This window comes from Metarhizium brunneum, chromosome 2 (genome assembly GCF_013426205.1).
Source record: "Metarhizium brunneum chromosome 2, complete sequence".
NCBI classification, from domain to species: domain Eukaryota; kingdom Fungi; phylum Ascomycota; class Sordariomycetes; order Hypocreales; family Clavicipitaceae; genus Metarhizium; species Metarhizium brunneum.
In genome coordinates, this window is record NC_089423.1 from 2375312 (window position 1) to 2394103 (window position 18792).

The following is an 18792-nucleotide window of genomic DNA, read 5'->3' on the forward strand; positions in this document are numbered from 1 at the left end:
ACGTGTGGAATCAATCAGAGGACCGGTGCTGTGAAGAAGCGTGACAACGGACGATAACCGGTAGAGGCGGAACAAAAGGACCAGGCTAGGGGCAACGAGCCGCCTTCGCAAGTTCGCGCCCAACTCAACTCCAAGTCGTCGCGGGATCGGTACTCCGTACAATATAGCACCGCTTGGGCCATTGAAGAGCGAGAGTTGATTGCGCGCGCCGCGTGAGCTAACCCGTGTACGGAGTAGTACTACGTACTCGGGAACTTTCCTCCACGACAACCTACCAGGGTGCCAGGGTCGCCTCGATTTCCCCAATATGGCGAGTTTCTCCATGCCCCCCGCCCCAGCTTGTGCTTTGATGCCACGAGGAACCAGGAGGGTCCCTCGCCTCCACTGAGCGCCTGATGGTACCACAACAGGCAATGAGATAATCAAGCCACTGGCAAGACGTATGTATGTACACTTCGTTGAAAAGGTTTGTGGTGGACCAAAGTCGGAGCCGTCAACCTTGTGAACCTCTGAAGTGTAAGATGCAAGCTCTCGACGGATTTGATCATCGATGGCGGCAGATATCTCCAATCCTCATATCCGACTTCACAAATCTGATGCCTTTCCATGCTGCCACTGCCGTCAAAAGCTGATGTAGCCGTGTGACCCGTGTCATCGCAATGTGCATCATCCCGAAAAGCCAAGGTATGCTGAGTGCTCCGATGGCTGCAATGTGATGGCATTGTACGGAGTAGTAGTAACCACTTGGGCGACAAGCATGGCCGGTTGATCAACTGATCGGTTGCTCCAGGGCACAGAAACACAGACAGAGAGAGCCCCACCGGCTAGCCCAGCATTCGGCCTGGGCAAGAAGATCGTTTCTGCGGTTGTGTTGTGGTGAATCAGACGCCGTTGCATATTGGAGAGACAGGCCAGTTACAACAGGTGCCACGCCTCCCTTAAACTGCATGGCTTCGGCAGCGCGTCGGCGAGACTTGTGAACATTCGAAGCCAGCCGCAGCCACACACGCAGTTGCTCAAGCCAGCGTCCACAATCAATGTCCCCCTCCCGCCTTGTGGCTCCGCTTGTTCAGAAGGTGTTCCGCCAGTTCACCAGCGAAGAGCAACGACACTCACCCAGAAGTGGCGGGGACTGGGCCAAGGCGGCTCTGACACAACCTGCAATGGCACAAGGTACCATAACCATACTCTGTGCCTGGGCGTGGCGTGAGGGTGTCCGATATCAGTCTCGTTTTCTCTCTTTCGCTTGATTTGTAATATGCATATTTGAAATCTTTGCCTGTACGGGTTTCTTTGCCTGTCTCTCTTTCGTCTTGGCTATTGCACTGTTGCGGCACTGTTGTCCGGCCGCGTCCTCGACACATAGCATTTGTACATCAGACGTGTCTCTATCTTTGAGGTTGATCGCAGGGGTGTGTATTGCTTGAGCGCAGATAGTTAGTCCACCAATCCAGTCGCGGGCCACAGAGCTTAAATTTCATCCCACACTACCCCAAAAGTCCAAGGCTTTGACCTCCACACCCCTGTCAAGATGTCCGTTTTTGTAGAGGCGTAAGGCGTCGAAGAGTGAATGCATCGGATTATTTCTTCTCTCATCTCGAGGGCTTATCAGAGGAAGTGCCGAAACAACAACCGGCGCCGTGCTGCCTCGGGACGCCGGTGTGTATGTATTTCAAAATAGACCAGGAACGACAGACGCTAGTAGTCATGTCCGCAGTTCAAGAGCAACTGCAGCATCATGTCAGTGCAAGTTCAATATCAACTTTAGCTGATACAACTATTGGTGTTATTGGCTCCCGGTCCATAGTACGACTTTGTGGCCGAACATCTTGCCTGTTGGCGCCATACTCAGTTTGGAATATCCTTCATACTAGATATTGCGATTATCTCGTTTGGAGCAATCTGTCAAGCCGAGTGCCCACCCGTGCCACTTGACAACATGGTTTGCCAGCACGCACGATGCAACCCAACAGGGCTCAGACTCATCACGAATGTATGGAGCAATAGGGGACCGGTTTGGCCTGCTGTTTGCGCCAATAGCTGACAGGGCAATTGGAGAGACAGGCAGTCCGACGCAGCCAATCAGCGGCCTATGTGACAGCTAGCTCCCGGCCCGAGACCCCCATGACCGCGGGAGCAACCATGGACCCCCAGTGGGTACTAGTTCATCTCTCTCTTCTTGTCCACGCCTAAGGCTCCACACTTCCTGAGGGATGGGGGATGGAGGGTGTGCCCAAAGCAGCGGCGAGCCAGGAGCCACGCACAACTCCCACTCAGCCCTATCGATAGAGCTACCTGCCACTGGCCTGTGCAGGGTAAACCCATCATCCATGGGCGCAAAAAGGCTGGCGATGGGCTGACAGCGCTGCCGCAACGGTCACGGCCGTCCAGTACACGGTTCCCGTACTGTAGATGGCCACCTTGTCCCGTCCCCGGTCAGTGTCTTAACCTAACCATCGGTTCGGTGAAGCCGAGTCGCCTGCAGGAGAGTGTCGTAGGACAACAGCAATGCCAGCCTATCATTGTGATCGCAGACGACGTGGTGATGGCTTCTGTGCATGTTGTTCAGGGACGTCGGAGGCTCCGCTCTTTTGCGCCTGTATTGACGCCGGCATGCTCGTACGTACTGCAGATGGCTAGAATCCACGTGTTGATTCTGCCCGTGGTACTGGTGGAAGGATCGCTTCCTCCCTTAACATGATTGTGCTGGCTCAGCAGTGCGCCTGTGCCGAAGTACTGCAGGCTGTTTGGGGGCCTGCGGCAGCCCTACGACGCTTCAAGTGCCGACAACTAACCTCTGCTGGGTGTGGTGTTCGCCTTGGAGCAAGTTTAGAACAAGGAAACAAGAGGGGTTTGGGGAAACACGTACGTACTTCTCATTTACTACAGTGCTGGAGGCGGAACCCACTATGTTTTGCTGAACAACTGCATAATTGCAAGACATGAGTACCGCAGCATCCAAACCGCTGGATCATGGGCGGCCCAAGGTTCGCGCTGTGAGAGTTTAGCGTTATAACAGTCGTCCGCATGGAGATATCGACGTCTGCCCTTCATCAGTACACTCGGTGGGTGGTAGGAGGCTCGGGCAGGAGATCTAGAGGCCGACCCCTTTTTGGAACCCGAAGAGAGGGCAAGTTGCAATGCAAGGAAGCGGCATTTGATTCCGGTGGCCAAGCCAGGGGGGGTGAGGGTGTCAGGTACCGCTATACCTAGCACGTGACTGGCATGGGTCAATTTAGCCCACATGATGCTTCGGTGCATTTACCTTCACGGTTTTCTGTTTTGAGATCTGAACAAGCCAGAGCCCCAACGTCCCGATAACCCCGGTCCATCGTCTCTGGCCCCCAAGCCTTGCTTCGTCCAATTCCACTCGGGCGCGATTTGGCGCCATCCACCTCCCTAGAGTCTCTGGGGACGGGTACTGCGTCCTCGAATGAGAGGGCTGCCTCGGTCCCTAGGTTTAGGCCACCAAGCACTGTTTTGTCTCGAGGCTTGTGAGTCACTGGTGTCCTCAACCATCCGTGTTAAGCCTGGAATTGATATTACTTTGATTGGGAAGCTTGAGGTCAGGAGCAATGTTGAGGTATCGCTCCAGGGCTTGAATCTAATCTACTTGTGGCACGGAGGCGCAGGATACGAGCGTGCGTTACTCAAGAAAGCGAAAGAGGAATAACGATAGAAGGTAGGCATGTGAACGAGCCATATCTCAAAGTTTTCTGATTGACCATGCAGTTGCACCCACCGTTGAGCCGTGGAGTGGGTTCCGGTGAGCGTTGTGGTCGGCCATGTTAGCCCCAGTGCTAAATCTCAACAGATCTGCAACCGCCCTTCTGGCCGCTCATTATTCTGTGGCCGTCACAATTGGTTTGGTTCACGATGCCAGACAACGGCCCAGCCACCTCGTCCAGCAATGCTTGAATTGTCTCCGAAGGTCGGCCAAAGTGTCCGACTCCTTACCTACAACGAACCAAGACTGTATCTGTCACAGCATCTTGCCATGCCGAATCTATGACAAATACCAACTACGACTGGGAAACGGAACAGACTTAGAAAATGCCTACACAGGGATGTTGAACCAAAGCAATTCTCAAAACACTCGTCTTGCTCTCTTTAGCGAGAACTATCCCCAAGCCACGGAGATACTACATCGCAATAATACGCTAGTACCACCTTATCTATACGTACTTACTTACCTAGGTAGGTAGGTAAGCTATGCGCCACCGAGCGAAAACCCTCGCGACGGGACCGATTAAAATAATTGGACTTGCTTTGGCGAAACGCAAGAGGCAATACGCTCCAAATACGTCATGCTATCAAACATGAACAGACCTACTAGTAAACACACTTCAGACTCAGTTCCGTAAACCTTGTTCTCCAACAGCGACAGGGGAAGCTCTGCAGGGGAGAATGATGGCACTAGCTCCCTTTGGGCTACACTGACTGCTACTACTCCCATTCACAACCAATTGACATTTCATGCCGGCCAGCATGACTAATAGTATGCTGACGTGACGATTCCCCCCCAGTGACATGTAGCGACAGCCGGGCCTTGGGGTTCACCAAGCTGATGATCCTCACGGAGCCGCGGGCCCGTAGCCTCGTTCCTACTGCTAGCCTATGCATGATCGCACAACTCTGCCCAATTGGGAATGGTGATTTGGAGCAAGACAAGCCCCATCAATTGAGTCGTGAAAGAGCCTCGCCCCAGCTACACCTGACTAATCTGTTTGTGCTTCTCATTCGGTAGAGCTCGCCCTCGATTGTTGTATTTCTCAGGGTTCAGGCCGCCCAGCAGCACCATGAATTGCCCGGCAGACTCACCAGGCTTGCTGGCTGTCCCAGGGAGGCAATCAGCGCTGGCGATCATTTGGGCCTGTCGTCTGTACGGGATTCATGATCATTGGAAGACCCATATTTCGCGCTTGGAGACGCTTGTACATAGGTACATGCATTGGGAGGCCATATCATCCACGGGGACACAGGGAGAACGCACCGTGGTTCCGCGGGATTCGCATTTGTAAAACAGCCCGAAATGAGGTAGGATTCTTGCACCGATTCAGCTCATAATACAGGTCCAACGAATGGCATTGCAATTGAAGCGAGCGGTAGGTGGATCATACGGTATAATGTAGGTGCTAATCTACATGAGTATTTGCCTGATGCAAAGATGGAATTTTCTTGATGCCGCCTTTGTAGGCTGGGTTGATATCAGCCATCGTAGGGCTGGAACTCACCGGAGGTCAGATGCTTGATAGTACTAGTACTACTCGACCACGGTCAAGTAGGAGCCAGGATTTGATTGGCCGTACCCAGAAAATGATGATGTGCATCTCGGTCTGCAAGGGCAGACGGTTCCATGGGTGATTTTTTGTTCCGTCCGTTGCTACCGCTCTGCTGAACGTGGACAGCTAATTGAGTGCAGTTGTACCTGGGTAATTTATAACGGAGCCCTCATGAACGCTCGCCACGGCACTATAAATGATCGCAGTGGTGAAATCCACAGAAGGGTGCCTGCCGTTGAGTCCCAGAGGTGACGGGTTGTGCCTCCATGGATTAAGCCGTGGTACGCGAGCAGGTTGGCGCGACTCCGCCACAAATACGGGTCGACAAGGCATATATTGTGATGCTATTTGGAAATTAAGCGCGCCAACTGGCCAGGACAAATGTTTCTATTCTCTGTCAAAGAGGGCAGTGCGGCGCTTAATAGCGTGTGCTTCCTGAAATGGGCATGCAGATGTGGCAGTGAAGGGCGAGTGCTGGTTCAGTTCAAGTGTCAAGGTGAGTGTGGAGGGGGCGCAGTCAAGGAAGACGGGAAGAGGGACATTGCTCCTATCAACGGCAGGGCTGAAGATCAAGACCGGGGTCGCACGAAATCGCTAAATGCGGAAGAGCCCACAATCTGAGAGCGAGGGCAGCTTGAGGGACTGGCCCGACAGCAACCAAGTTTACGAGCTCCCGCGTCTGGGCGCTTGGTAGATCCAATGGGGAACGACAGAGACTTGACGTGCCAATGACGGGTCCCCTTGTCTTGTTAATCCCGGCCCCAGACCCAGACAAGCCGCAGTGGCAGCAAGCTGATTGACCAATGAAAATGCAGTCAGCGGCTTGGTAAGTGTCCGGCGCCAAAAATAGGTACATGACAAAGCACGTGCAGGACAGTGGCATGCATGCTTTGGGCCAGGCAAAATTGGTGGCACTTTACTCCGTAGGCAGGAGCGACCAACTTGGGGGAGGAGGGGGGCTTGCTGCAGCGCCTGCCTGCCTAGCCTAGCTTCGCTGTGCTGGCGGCGTGCAGTGGCAGTCTTGGGGTACGGAGTACGTAGCTGGCTCGGGTGCGCACTTGTACGCACGTGTGTGCCCCCGTACAATTGTGTGCACAAGTACTGTGCTGGTTTGGGCATAGCTTGTGTCCTTGCTCCGGATCTTGTTGCCAGTGGCTGCTCGCTTTGCAAAGTTCCCTGATTGCTTTCTGGTCGTCTCAAGTCACAATGTTCACACCCGCACATCCACAACCGCCACGACACAGACCAGGCACTGCAATGCCGCCTGCGAAACTCCGGGTGCGGATTGCATGTGCATACGCGTGCTGGTTATACGCACATGTACTCCCTACTCCCTACAATTGCACGCAAGCCGTCACTCTTCCGCCCTGGCTTCAACTCAGTTTACAGGCGAGCAGCCCGTCCACTATGAACGAGGTGGGCTGGAGGGGGCGTGCGCCGTCAACCGAGAAACGAAACCGAAGAAACCAGTTGACGCCCTGAGCATTTCCTTGGCTCGCCATCACAAGCTCTGCAGGCTGTCCACTCGTCCCGCTCGCCGCCGTCTGGCAGGAGCCCCCCTCGCTATCGCCATCGCCATCGCCATCGCAGTCACCATCAAGGTCGAGTGCGAGGGATCCCGCCATTCTGTGCTGTGGCCCACTTGTCCGCTGTGAAGAGTTGGTGCATGTTCGTGGTGATCTGCGGAGGCATCCTTTACCAAACCAGGACTGGCCGTCATGGTCCTGGACGCGTCCTAGATGTGTTTCAAGACCATCTGCCTGGCACGTCGTCATGCTCTCGCTTAGCGATAGCCTTGAACCATTCCACAGATAGGGACCAGAAGAGTGATTGAGCTTCGCAGTTCTGCTGGTAGGAATTGCCTGCCGAATCCTGCACTCATGTCTGATACGTGGAACTGACAAACCAAACTTATCCTCCACACCCTTTTTAGGACTAAAACCACCATAGCTTGGTAAGCCGATGCCGGCATGTTATACAATAAACGAATAAAGATTCCCCAGGGAACCTGGACGTCATGGAATGGCAGGGGCTCCTCGCGGACGGGTGTTTGTCTTGGGCTCTGGAGTTCGGCGCATTAAACCCCCACATCTATCTCATCTATAGGACTGTAGAGGAGGCAGCTGTCTGCTCATCCACGCCTAGGTATCTTAAAGTCCCGAGCAAAATGATTCTGGCCATTTTCTTACGATAACCGGTAGACAGCACAATGGCGCTGAGGTACGATGGTGGGCCGGATCCCTCAGGTACCGATGTAGATGCTGTGTCTCGCTGTGGACGCGGCACGCATGGAAGCTTTCGAAACAACTGCTAGAAGTGGCATTTCTTTCGTCGGTGGACGGCGTGCAACGACGACCGTCCAAGTCTTTGGGTTTGGGGGCCACCATGAGTTTGTGATGCGTTATTGGCCTCTGACGCCTCCTCACAGCCCTACGCCCAAGCCCCAGACGACTGAAGATCGGCCTAGCAAAACTCCCGACACTGTCCCAGTTTTGGACACCTGTGAGACCCCAAGCAGCTATTTACGGTGCCTAGGCCTTGCTGAGTCCAAGGGCCCAATGCATGGTGCCAGCGTCGTGTATGGGTAGATTCAGGACAAATTTGCCCTGCACCTGTCGACACGATGTATGCATGTACAACAAAAGCAGTGATGGAGATTCTAGGTACTTTGTACGCTGGCCCATCGACACTTGAGCTTGTTCGGGGGCCACGGGGGCGGTGCCTCCGACAGACACACCCTCAACCTGGTGGAGGTCAACACCATGCCCGGCGACCCGCACGCCCCAAATGTCCTGGACTCCTGGAGTCCACGCCTATCTCCACCTTGAAGATACGCTGTGCCCCAAGGTGACGAGATCTGCCCCGAAAGAGCCAAGTGGGAGAGGGTGTGTGCGAGAATAAACGAAGGCCGCAGACATGGGTTGTACCGGGGTGCCTCTAATATAGACTCACATGGAGGGTGCTATGGGCGCTTTCTTCTGTACTCGAGAAGGACATGCTGTTGGAGAAACCATGTCGAGGTATATAATCAACTGCCCTTCCACTTCATCACGGCTCGTGCTCTAGCCCATCATTTTCACTTGCTTCACTACAAAGAGACAATTAACTGGGCAAGTTGTTGGCCAGGCTGACTTACACTCATCTTTGAAACAACATTGACCTACTCCCAAGCGGTGTTCGCGGCTCTCCAGCAGGAGCTATCCTAGGCTTTGATAGCTCTCCTCTTCGGACAACGTTTTCGTTGTAAACGAACAGTATCGTTCCACCTCCTCTTGCTCCTGAGAAAACACTTTTCACAAGGACCATGTTCGCCATGTCACCACCCGCCTACACTTATCCCCCTCCTCCGGCTTCTACCAGACATTACTCTGCCCACGGTACCAGCAGTGCCTTCAGCAGCTCCGCGCTTCCTGACGAAGATTGGACCAAGATCTCAGACCTTGCTGAACGCCGGAGGATACAAAACCGGATTGCCCAGCGCAACTACCGTAAGTGATGTTCCCTCCAGGCTTACTTGAGTCTGGAAGTCCGCTTTGCTAACACGGAGTCGTATCAGGCAAGAAGCTCAAGCGCCGCCTGGAAGACCTCGAGCGCCGAGCCGGTTCATCTGATGACGGCGAGACGGAAAAGAAGCCTCAGTCAAACAACCCTAGCAAATCAAAACGCCAGTCGACTTCCAAGACGACAAAGCCATCCCCTCCCGCACCCACTGCCAAACCTATTCAAGTTTCTCAAGGCCAATTCACTCCTCCCATGGAGAATAACGAGGAAATGGTGGTCTTCTCAGCAGGATTTGAGAAGCGCGAGCGCTCAAACACTCCGCCGCTGTTCGCGTACCCGTCATACCCTGCCCCAGATGAGCTGTTGTTGGATCCTTATGCTTCGGCGCAACCCTACCCTTCTATCTCAGCTGCTGATCCCTACCCTCACTACCTGGCGGCTACCACGATGCCAGCAACTCTGCCAGCCATGACCAACTATCCCGATATAAAGCAATGCGACGACGGTTTGAGCCCATACCTCAATTACAGCTTCGTTTCTGGCGTCGACATTAATATGTCGAGTCATTACGATTCCTCCTCTGCTCATGTGAGTTTCACGAGGCAGCATCTCACTGTCCATTCAGACACGCCTTGCTGATTGTTTAAACAACCAGACACCCCCGCTATCTCACTCTTATGAAACGTCCACCTCATGTTCCGAGGCTGGCTACGAATACCCGACAACGCCGCTGTCAATGCCAGGGTCCCCTGGGATGATGCCGAGCCAACAGTAGATCAGCCAGCGGCGGCTGAAAATAGCTGCACAACCACCCCCAATCGCAATAAGGCACACAGGCTGCGTGCACCAACACTCGCCAGACCAGAAAAAAAATTAAAAATTCACATATCAGAAATATCCCCACTTTTGCCGCTTCATTGACGTTTGTCACGAGGGCACTTGGCAGCCTATAAAGTTGCCTTGCTCGGTCCCAACTCTGCATGAGCGCATATTTGTGGGTGTGCGGAACCTGTGCCTTGTCCGAGCTGGAAGGCTGCCGGTCGGTAACACAAAGGGACGGACAACAAAACACTGGGAAGGGCTGAGGCTATGAGAATCAATCATCTGTTTTCGGCGTTCAGCCGCGGCGCAGGGACAAGACACAGAGGGATACAGACAACCACCAGGCATTTACAGGGCGAGATTGAGACGGCTGATATTTTGGTTCACACCCCCCCCTCTCGCCGCTTGACATGCTTGGGGCTCGCGACAAGAGTGTACGACATGTGGTATGATGACCTTTGGGGAGGGAAAAAAAAACAACAAGACGGGACCTGGGGGATAGCCCGGAGACTTTCATTGACTGTAGATTATTTCTACAATTGGTTAGGCGTTTTGGGGGAGTTGCTGCGCGGCGGCGACACCCGGTTATCTATTTCTTTTCAGGAGGATACCAAGATTTGACTTATTAGCGAGCTCCTTTTGGATATGAGTATACGTTAGATGTACATCGAATAATGAGAATAGAAAAGCACACGACGTGCTCTTGATCAAAAGTTGCCGGCTACGGAGTCCATGCGATGGTGGTTTGTCTGGCCCGGCGATTTGGTGAAGTGGTCTGGTTGGTGGGCACTGGAGCCATGAGGCTCTGAATCACGTCGGCGTCTTGGACGCATGGCATGGGCAACAAACGGCATTGATTGACATTTGGCATTGACACCGGCGATGTTTTGGTTGTGACGTCGACGGGCTGTCCCGCGCGCCAGTTCTGCCTCCTCCGCACCCCTGGACCAAGAAACATTTGTAATGCATGCATGCATACGTCCAAGGCTTCTGACGCATCTGTCTCCGCTCCGCCAATACCTCCGACATTTCCTTCTTGTCTCGGAGTTCGCGAACAGATTGATATGTGTCACTTGTGACGAGATGCAGGGCCCAGCGACGCCTCTGGGTGCTTCTGCCTCCCCCTCCCTTCGTGCCTTCCCCCTCCTTGGTGCTGCGGGACCCGACCTCGTTATTTTATTTTATTTAAATTATTTTGGATGCGCATTCTCCAGAGCCCTGGGCTGAGGACGGGATGCGGTGCTCCCATTTTGCAAAACCCAGCGAGGGATTGGGTGCAACCCTCCCTGCGTTCAGTGGGCTGCGTGTCCAGGGCCCTTGACGACGACGTGCGTCCGCCTTTTCAGCCCGCCACCGAGCTGGTAGCATTCGACTCCATGGTCCATACACTGGCGAACTAGGGCTCGTGTGCCTTGCGCCTTGTGCCTTGTGGTTTGAGGGTTTGCGGGTTTGAGGCGGGGACCTGGAGGGGGAGAGCCCTGGAGGCGCGTCTGCTTTTGTCTCTTGCTGCAGCGAAGCGAGGCGACAAGGTGTGCGAGCCGTTACTAAAACGTGGCCGATCTGCCTACTACTTGCTGTAGAATGGGAGGGCCATGGCCGGAGGAGGTATAGGAGACATTCCCACGAATGAAAGCCTGCGCCCGTGGGGGTGAATTGGGCGGATGCCACGGACTCTGGTGGCAGCACTGGGAGGGCAACAGGAGGCTCTGCTGGGAGGGATGTGTTACACGGCTGCGTAAGAAAAGTTGGAGCACATGAGGAGAACCGCCATTACAGAGCACGCGACAAGTGTACAGCACAGAGGGTGGTGAGCACAGGATGGCTCGGATGCGACACTGGGCACTGGTCAGCGCCGTGGTCGGTATGCCAGGCAGAAACCAAGCACCAGACCACACACACATATGTACACACGCACACCCTCGAACACTGGACGAACGAACGGGAGGGAGATTGATTGAGGCTGTCAAGCCCCCCCCCCCCAGGTGGTGAACGTAGTCGGACAATTTCGACCGGCCATTCTGGCAGCGTTGACAGAGAGAGAGAGAGAGAGAGAGAGAGCGACGCCTTGCAGTCGGCTTTCTGTGCCATGTTTCGGACGAGTCCAGACAAGGAAGACCGAGGAGAGACAAGGCGACAAGTTACAAGTGCATTTGCAGGGTCCTTGTCCTTGACCGGGGGGGAGGGGTGAGCGTTGTGGAATGGACAAGCTCAACCCGGTATTTCGAGTTTCTGCGCCAAGTGAAGAACAAAGGACGACTTCGTTTATAGATGGGCTTCTTGAATGGCCCGTTGGCCACAGTGACGAAACGGTTGAGAAATGGAGGAGCAAGACAGACGAGAGACAAGCAACACGTTGACAAGGCCTACCCAAAAACCGCCCGCCTGGAGAAGTGGCTTGTGTGAAGGGAGCGGACTGCGTGGAATACAACACACAATGCACCGTACTCCGTATTCAACGAGCAAAATACAAAATACTAGGCAGACGGCATCGTTACAGCATACTCGGTACAGCAGGCGAATACTGACGACAGTGGCGGCAACGATGGTATGGGAATCAGAAACCTATGGGCGACTTGCAGGCTAGGCTGACTGGCAATTGAGAAGCTGCGCGGACATTGCAAAGGCATACTACTCCGTACTCCGTACTGTTGTTCGTGGTTGACGGGCCGTAAATCCGTCAAGTTCATGGGTCTCGGCTTCAAGAACAAAATGCTGACTGCGTGCCGCGGGGGGCAGGTTTTGGCAGGGGAGCCACGACGAAGCCAAGATGTGTCAAAGTGAGCCACCCCTCGTCAGTCAGTCAGTCCCTTTGCGTGTGCGTACGTACTACCAGGACACTGTGCATCTGGGCACCTGGGTATGTATATCCGTCGAGCCCCGGTTGGCGAATTATTAGGTAGGTACCTAAGTTGTACATGTAGGTGGTTAGATGACAGGCTCCAAGAAAGCAAGGAGATGTGGGAAAATGGGGATGGGGATGGCGGGAGCATCGAGAGGGCAGAGCTGCCATGAGCGCGGAGCCGCACCGCGTGGGAACAGACAAGGACAGGGAGGGACGGCGCAGCAGGCACAAGAATGATACATATGTACATACTCCGTACATGCATTGTACATGCAGATGGCACTCTGAACAGATTAGACAATCAACATTGCCCACGCTGCAGCTAATCGAAGGCAGCATTAAACGAACGAACCCACAGCTCATAGACCCAGCATTTGGGAGGCGGCCATAGTTGCCGCGTACGGACGATTAGCATTCCGCCCCCAAGGACATCATGTAGTACATGTATGTACAAAGGTAAAGGCCGAGGGCACTTGGACCTGGATGCGGCCAGGGACACGGACGTGGACATGTTCTTGTTGACCGTGATTGCTGGTTGGCTGCGGGTGCGAACAAAATGTGACGGCCAGCCATGTGGACGGGCTGTAGGGGGTGGTGCCGCGCCCCCAGGATGCAGACAGGGGCCGTAGGCCGTTTCTGTTTCTTTTCCTCCTTTTTGAATAGTATATCTTGCCATGACGAAGCGTTGATTTGGAATAACCAACACATGGTGTAGACCATGGCACGGCAAATTAAGGCGGTCGTGGACGGAGATGAAGCCGGCGAACAGGCAGACCGACTGGCGCCAGGGACAAAAGACATCCATTGATCACCTCCCATCCCACGTCGCCTGCCTCTGTCGCAATCCAACGTCCCCATACGGACCGAGCACGGAGTTCGGGCTTGTCGGTTTGCTGTGCTTGCCGGCCTCGTACGAGATACGACGTAGTAGTACTCCGTACCTACATAGGCGTTTAGTTACTGGCTTCGAGACACCGCGGTAATTGTCAATCCCATCTCTCCATACCCCGTAAACTACCCCATACTCCGTCTTCGTCATGAGACACCAGCTGACTGCCTGCCTCGTCGAGTTTGTGCAGAGCCCATCCCAAGGGAGGAGGGGGGTGTATCGAGTCCAACAGAAATTATACTTTTGCCTGACAGAAGCTAGTGCTATCTGCCTGGCCTCTTGTTATTTTCGGTAGCGCTAGTACTGACGTAGCATTCGCGAAGCGTTTAGGAAACTTCTTGCGCCTCGCGTGCTGTTGTACTCCGTACTGTATGTATATACCACTGCTTGCCGCGCCGCACGCCCATGGCCACGCCTACGCCTACGCCTACGCCAGGCGGAGAACGGGCAACCGAATGCAGAATAGATACGCCCACATTGGATCAAAAACGAGCTTGTGTCCAATCACCGCGCTGAATGTACGAGCTGCACATTCGACAGAGTTGCGCCCCCCAATCGAACGATGGCGTTGGAGTTTTCTTGTTTTGGGAGCAGGCACCATGTTTGGCTCGGCAGTTTCCCACGTTGGAAACTGCTGGCTTGTTGCTAAGAATTGTCTGCTGGGTCTGCCATGATTGATGGACCAAAGAAAACGGATTACGGAGCGATACGTGAACATGTTTAGAAACATGGACGACTAGACACCCCCGCCACAAATCCCCATTGCAGTAACAGAGGAGGAGCCCTGATGCAGTTATCCGAATCTATGCAATTAGCGTGGTCCGATAAACGAGCTGGGCCGGGCTGGGGCTGAACCTTGATCCATTTCCAACAGCCGCTGCATGTAGAAGTACTCCGTACTCCGTACAATGAGCTGTGAACCACTTGACCGCATACTACTGCAGGGAATAGCTTAATTGAGTAAACACCGGATTGGAGCAGCAGAATGCCTGACCAGATCCTGTACCTCTACGGTGGAGATCGGTATGATTGTCCTTGACTCATTTTCGCGTCACCGGCCAGTATTGTTCTCGAAACCCGAACATTTCCTCCGTCTTTCCCTGTTTACGCGCACCCCTCTCCATTTTGCACCTCTCGAAATGCCCTCACATTCAATCCCAACATTGATTCTCTAACCTGGCCTCTTGCAGACCGTGGGCCTCAGACACCTGGGTGACCTCGGACGACCGCGTGCGAGGCGGCGCCAGCCAGTCCTATCTCACCGTCGAGACTCCCCAGCATGCCCGCTTCCACGGCCACCTGGACACGACGGCCCTCGGCGGAGCAGGGTTCGCCTCTCAGCACTCGCTGGGGACATTGTCGTTGAACCTCAAGGACTACGAGGGCATTATTGTCTCCATCAGGGGCCCGGACGAGGCAGACGGCAAGAAGTATGCCCTGACGCTGAAGAATGAGATTCTGCCTCGGAGGGACGACGGCCGTGAACAGAGCACCGTGAGCTGGGAGGCGGAATTCGTGGCCAAGAAGCCCGGCGACGTGAAGCTGAGATGGGCCGACTTCAAACCCACGTACCGGGGCAGGGAGAAGAATGATGCGGGCGAGCTGGATCTAGGGGACATCAAAAGGGTCGGGCTGATGATGAGGAGGTGAGTTTTGCCTGGATTGTTGCGTCCTGGCATTTGGGATGGGTGCTGACCGCGTGTAGCTTCTTTGGCGAGCAAGAGGGCGACTTTGAGCTGCACCTGTTTTCCATCTCGGCATTCAAGCTCGTTCCGTACGAGACGGACAGTGTTGACGGCGATGAAAAGCAGCATCTGAAGGCACCGCATGGGGGATCAGAGGAGAGCGTCGGCAAAGAGAAGTGGTGGAAGTCATTGCTCTGCGGACTAGTCTAGACATTGCGAGTCGTCGTCAATCCACATACCTACAACAATATCAATACCATGCAAATTGTGCCGCGGCAAAACGCTGTCTGCGCCGTTGTTGATAGTACCAACTCTCGACGTCTTCATCGCCAAATTGTAAGTCTTCAAATCCGTCGACGCCAGCACGATCTGCCCGCGGCCCGATCTGTGGGGCGATCGGAGCTAGGATCTCCCAAACACCAAAGCATCGTCAACCACTCCGGCGCCGCGATCGAGCTCCCGTCATGACGACCCAAACCACCGAGCTCTGACGCGGTCGATGCATCTGCAGCATGCACGTCTAAAAAAAAAAAAAGAAAACAAAATCCCCAACAGCCCCTTGACTTGCCTCAACCCTCCTCCGTCTCCATCTCATCCAGCAAAACCGTGCACGTCGTCACTTCCGCGACAATGCCCATCATCAACCGCCTCCTCCACATCACCAACTTCAAATCCCCTCTCCTCCGGACCATTGTTCCCTCCGTGGGGGCCGCGCTCGCCCTCCAACTCGCCGCCGGGCTGCCCAGCGTGCTCGCCTCCACAGAGCGCTTCTTCGACATCTCCGGCTCGCTCACCTTTCTCGCCGTCGGCGCACTCAGCCTGTACCTGCCGCACCTGCGAGGCCGCGCGGGAAATGCCACGCTGTCCCGGCTCGCCGCCTCCTGGAACTGGAGACAGGTGGTCGTGACGGGCATGGCCATGGCGTGGGCTGCCAGACGTACATCTCCCCCCCCCTTCCGCCCTTCCCACCCCAGACATGTCCATCTATTCTCCTCTTCAATGCTTCCTTGTCCTGATGTTACGCGTGGGCAAGCGTCGCTAACGTCCGCACAGTAGGGGCGTACCTCTTCCGCAGAATCAGCCAGGACGGCCACGACCCGCGCTTCGACACGCTGCGCACGAAGCCGCTGCGCTTCGCGTCGGCCTTCTTCATGCAGGCCGTCTGGGTGTCGGTCATGCTGATGCCCGTCATGGCGGTGAACGCCGTTCCTGCCGCGGCGTTTGCGGCCGTGCCCCGGCTCGCCGTTACCGATGTGCTGGGCATCGGGGTCTGGGCGGGCGGCATCGCCTTGGAGACGGCGGCCGATGTGCAGAAGAGCAGGTGGGTGGAAGGGCGGAGGAAGAAGGAGCACGACGAGCAGTTTCTGAAGACGGGCTTGTTTAGGATGTGGTAAGTTTGCCTATCTCCCCCCTTGTCCCCTTGGCTTTCTGGACTCGGATAGGATGGGTTGGCTGCTACGGTTGTTGTTGTTTTTTGCTAATGATGGTGGGTGCCGTCTAGTCGTTTCCCGCATTACTTTGGCGAAATCTCCCTGTGGACGGGTCTGGCGACTACGTGCGCCGGTGTACTCGCTCTGAAACCTATTCAATTGGCTCTTGGGTTCAGTACGCCGGCTGGGATTGTTGCCACGACGGCCTTGTCTTTTGTTGCGCCTGCGTTTTCGGGTCTCTTGCTTACCAAGGTTTCCGGTATTCCGTTGACCGAGGCACGACACGATGAAAAGTACGGCGGAAGAGCGGACTATCAGGAATGGAAGAGAAACACGCCAAAGCTTGTGCCCAAGTTATGGTAGGGCTTGCGGACTGTGTAATATCCTGGACAGATGAATATGATTGGGGTTGGGGGAAAGCAAGGCTGTTGTTATATACGTGCCAGTAAGCAGTGGTTGAAGTGGTAGATTTGTTTTATTTATTCCTGCATATGCTTATGCCTGCTGCCCTCTGTGAATTCCTATAATTTCTTCGATTCATGACCAATCCCATGGCGTTCGCAGTCCGTTGTTTACATTACAATATATTTAATTAGCGGGCCTTGCATTTACTTGTGAAAAGATTTGACCTTTTCAATCTCGTCATAGCTGCCCATGAAAATGCCCGAGCGGTCGTGGATATGCTCGGGATCGACCTCCATCATGCGCTTCATGTTGCTGTCGAGAGCTTGGCCACCAGCTATTACTCATATATTAGCATGTCTCATGAAGCAAAATGTAGCACCTGAAAAAAAAGAGGGGACAAAGAGAGAGGCATCATAGAAGCTTACCATTCTCAAAAACCATGGCCATGGGCGCGCATTCATACAAAATACGCAGCTTGCCCTTGGGGCTCTTCTTGTCGGCAGGATAGGCAAAGATGCCGCCATACAGCAGCGTTCTATACGCATCGGCCACCATGGAGCCAATGTATCTCGAAGAATACGGCTTTCCATTGGACTGGGCCTGCTTCAACGAGTTAAAGTAGCTAATGGTGTTCTCCTCCCAGTACAGAGAGTTGCCTTCGTTGACGGAGTAAATGGCCCTCGACTTGGGGATGCGCATGTTGGGGTGCGTCAGGATGAACTCGCCAATGCCGTTGTCGAGCGTGAAGCCGTTGACGGAGCTGTTCTTCATGGTGAGCACCAGTTGCGACGAGGCGCCGTACATGGTGAAGCCAGCGGCGATGAGCTCGGTGCCGGGCTTGAGGATGTCCTCCTTGCGGGCCGTGGAGCCCTCGGGGAGCTTGTGGATGGCAAAGATGGTGCCGACGGAGACACCGGCGTCGAGGTTGGAAGAGCCGTCAATGGGGTCGCACGCAACGGCGTAGCGGGAGCCCGTGGCATTCTCAAAGTAGATGATGTCTTCTTCCTCTTCGGAGACGAGCAGAGCGCACTTGTTGGACGAGCGCATGGCCTCGATGAAGAGGTCGTTTGAGATGACGTCGAGCTTCTTCTGCTCGTCACCCGTGGTGTTGGAGGAGCCGGCCAGGCCGGTGAGGTTGACGAGGGTTGCGCGGCGGATGTAGTATGCGATGGACTTGAATGAGAACTGGAGGGCATGGCAGAGTAAACTGTATGGGAGCAATATTAGTTTTTTTTATCCTTTTCCCTTTTTTTGCGTGTACCCTGCTCATGTACGTCCGAGGGGATTGCAAAAGGCAATCAACGTATCAACTTGAAATCGTGCACATACGTAAAGTCACCGCTGGCCTCCTTGTGCTTGGTCTGCTCCTCATTGAGGAACCGAGTCAGCGTCACAATGTTGGTGTTGACCTTTTCGCCGTTGCTGTTGTCCGCCATGATGCCGGTATTTCTGCGCTAACTTGTACTGTAGAGGGACGGTGATGGACAAGAGGTGTGAGTTTGACGAGGACTATGCCACAAGACGAATTGGCCTCGTTGTGATCGGCTGCTGTCGGGTTGACCTGCGGCAAAGCGTAAAAAGCTAACCTCGGTGGAGGGGCAGCGGGGTATCGTGACAAAGAGCTGCGAAGGCCAGCGGATCTCAGGAAAAAGAAATCCCGAGTTCGACGACGAGTATAAACGGATGAAAAGAAAGGAGCAGAAGAGGGGGGAATCCAAAGGGTTTGAGCACTTTTCTAGCCAGGAGAACAGGCACGAACGAGGTCACGATAATCATAAGGTAATATGTATGTAATGGCCGTGCCTCCCCATCTTCCGTCCCCCATCCAACGCCAAGGAGGCCCCAAGGAGGCCCGGCAGTCGTCCTCTTCCGCCAATCCGCCATGGGAATTCAGGTCCCCCGGGTCCGCTGGTCCTGCTCTTCCCGTCATGTGGTC

At 54.5% G+C, this 18792-nt stretch overlaps 5 protein-coding genes across 5 annotated transcripts; 3 read left to right on the top strand and 2 right to left on the bottom strand.

Moving 5' to 3' along the window:
* Window positions 1-4708: 4708 nt before the first annotated feature.
* G6M90_00g036800 (uncharacterized protein) lies at window positions 4709-4867 on the bottom strand (the record flags this gene model as incomplete). The annotated part of the gene is made up of 1 exon (XM_066130187.1): window positions 4709-4867. The coding sequence occupies one exon, from the start codon at window positions 4865-4867 to the stop codon at window positions 4709-4711; it is 159 nt and encodes a 52-aa protein (XP_065986559.1).
* A 3728-nt stretch (window positions 4868-8595) lies between these two features.
* On the top strand, window positions 8596-9558 carry G6M90_00g036810 (uncharacterized protein; the record flags this gene model as incomplete). The annotated part of the gene is made up of 3 exons (XM_014691584.2): window positions 8596-8770; window positions 8839-9371; window positions 9439-9558. The coding sequence occupies 3 exons, from the start codon at window positions 8596-8598 to the stop codon at window positions 9556-9558; spliced, it is 828 nt and encodes a 275-aa protein (XP_014547070.2).
* A 4763-nt stretch (window positions 9559-14321) lies between these two features.
* On the top strand, window positions 14322-15231 carry G6M90_00g036820 (uncharacterized protein; the record flags this gene model as incomplete). The annotated part of the gene is made up of 3 exons (XM_014691585.1): window positions 14322-14359; window positions 14527-14982; window positions 15042-15231. The coding sequence occupies 3 exons, from the start codon at window positions 14322-14324 to the stop codon at window positions 15229-15231; spliced, it is 684 nt and encodes a 227-aa protein (XP_014547071.1).
* Window positions 15232-15651: 420 nt separating this feature from the next.
* Window positions 15652-16814, top strand: G6M90_00g036830 (uncharacterized protein; the record flags this gene model as incomplete). Its single annotated transcript, XM_014691586.1, has 3 exons — window positions 15652-15958; window positions 16078-16411; window positions 16523-16814. 3 exons carry the CDS (start codon window positions 15652-15654, stop codon window positions 16812-16814), a joined length of 933 nt encoding a protein of 310 aa, XP_014547072.1.
* Window positions 16815-17059: 245 nt separating this feature from the next.
* FBP1 (Fructose-1,6-bisphosphatase) lies at window positions 17060-18292 on the bottom strand (the record flags this gene model as incomplete). Its single annotated transcript, XM_014691587.1, has 3 exons — window positions 17060-17190; window positions 17282-18063; window positions 18186-18292. 3 exons carry the CDS (start codon window positions 18290-18292, stop codon window positions 17060-17062), a joined length of 1020 nt encoding a protein of 339 aa, XP_014547073.1.
* Between the last annotated feature and the right edge of the window lie 500 nt (window positions 18293-18792).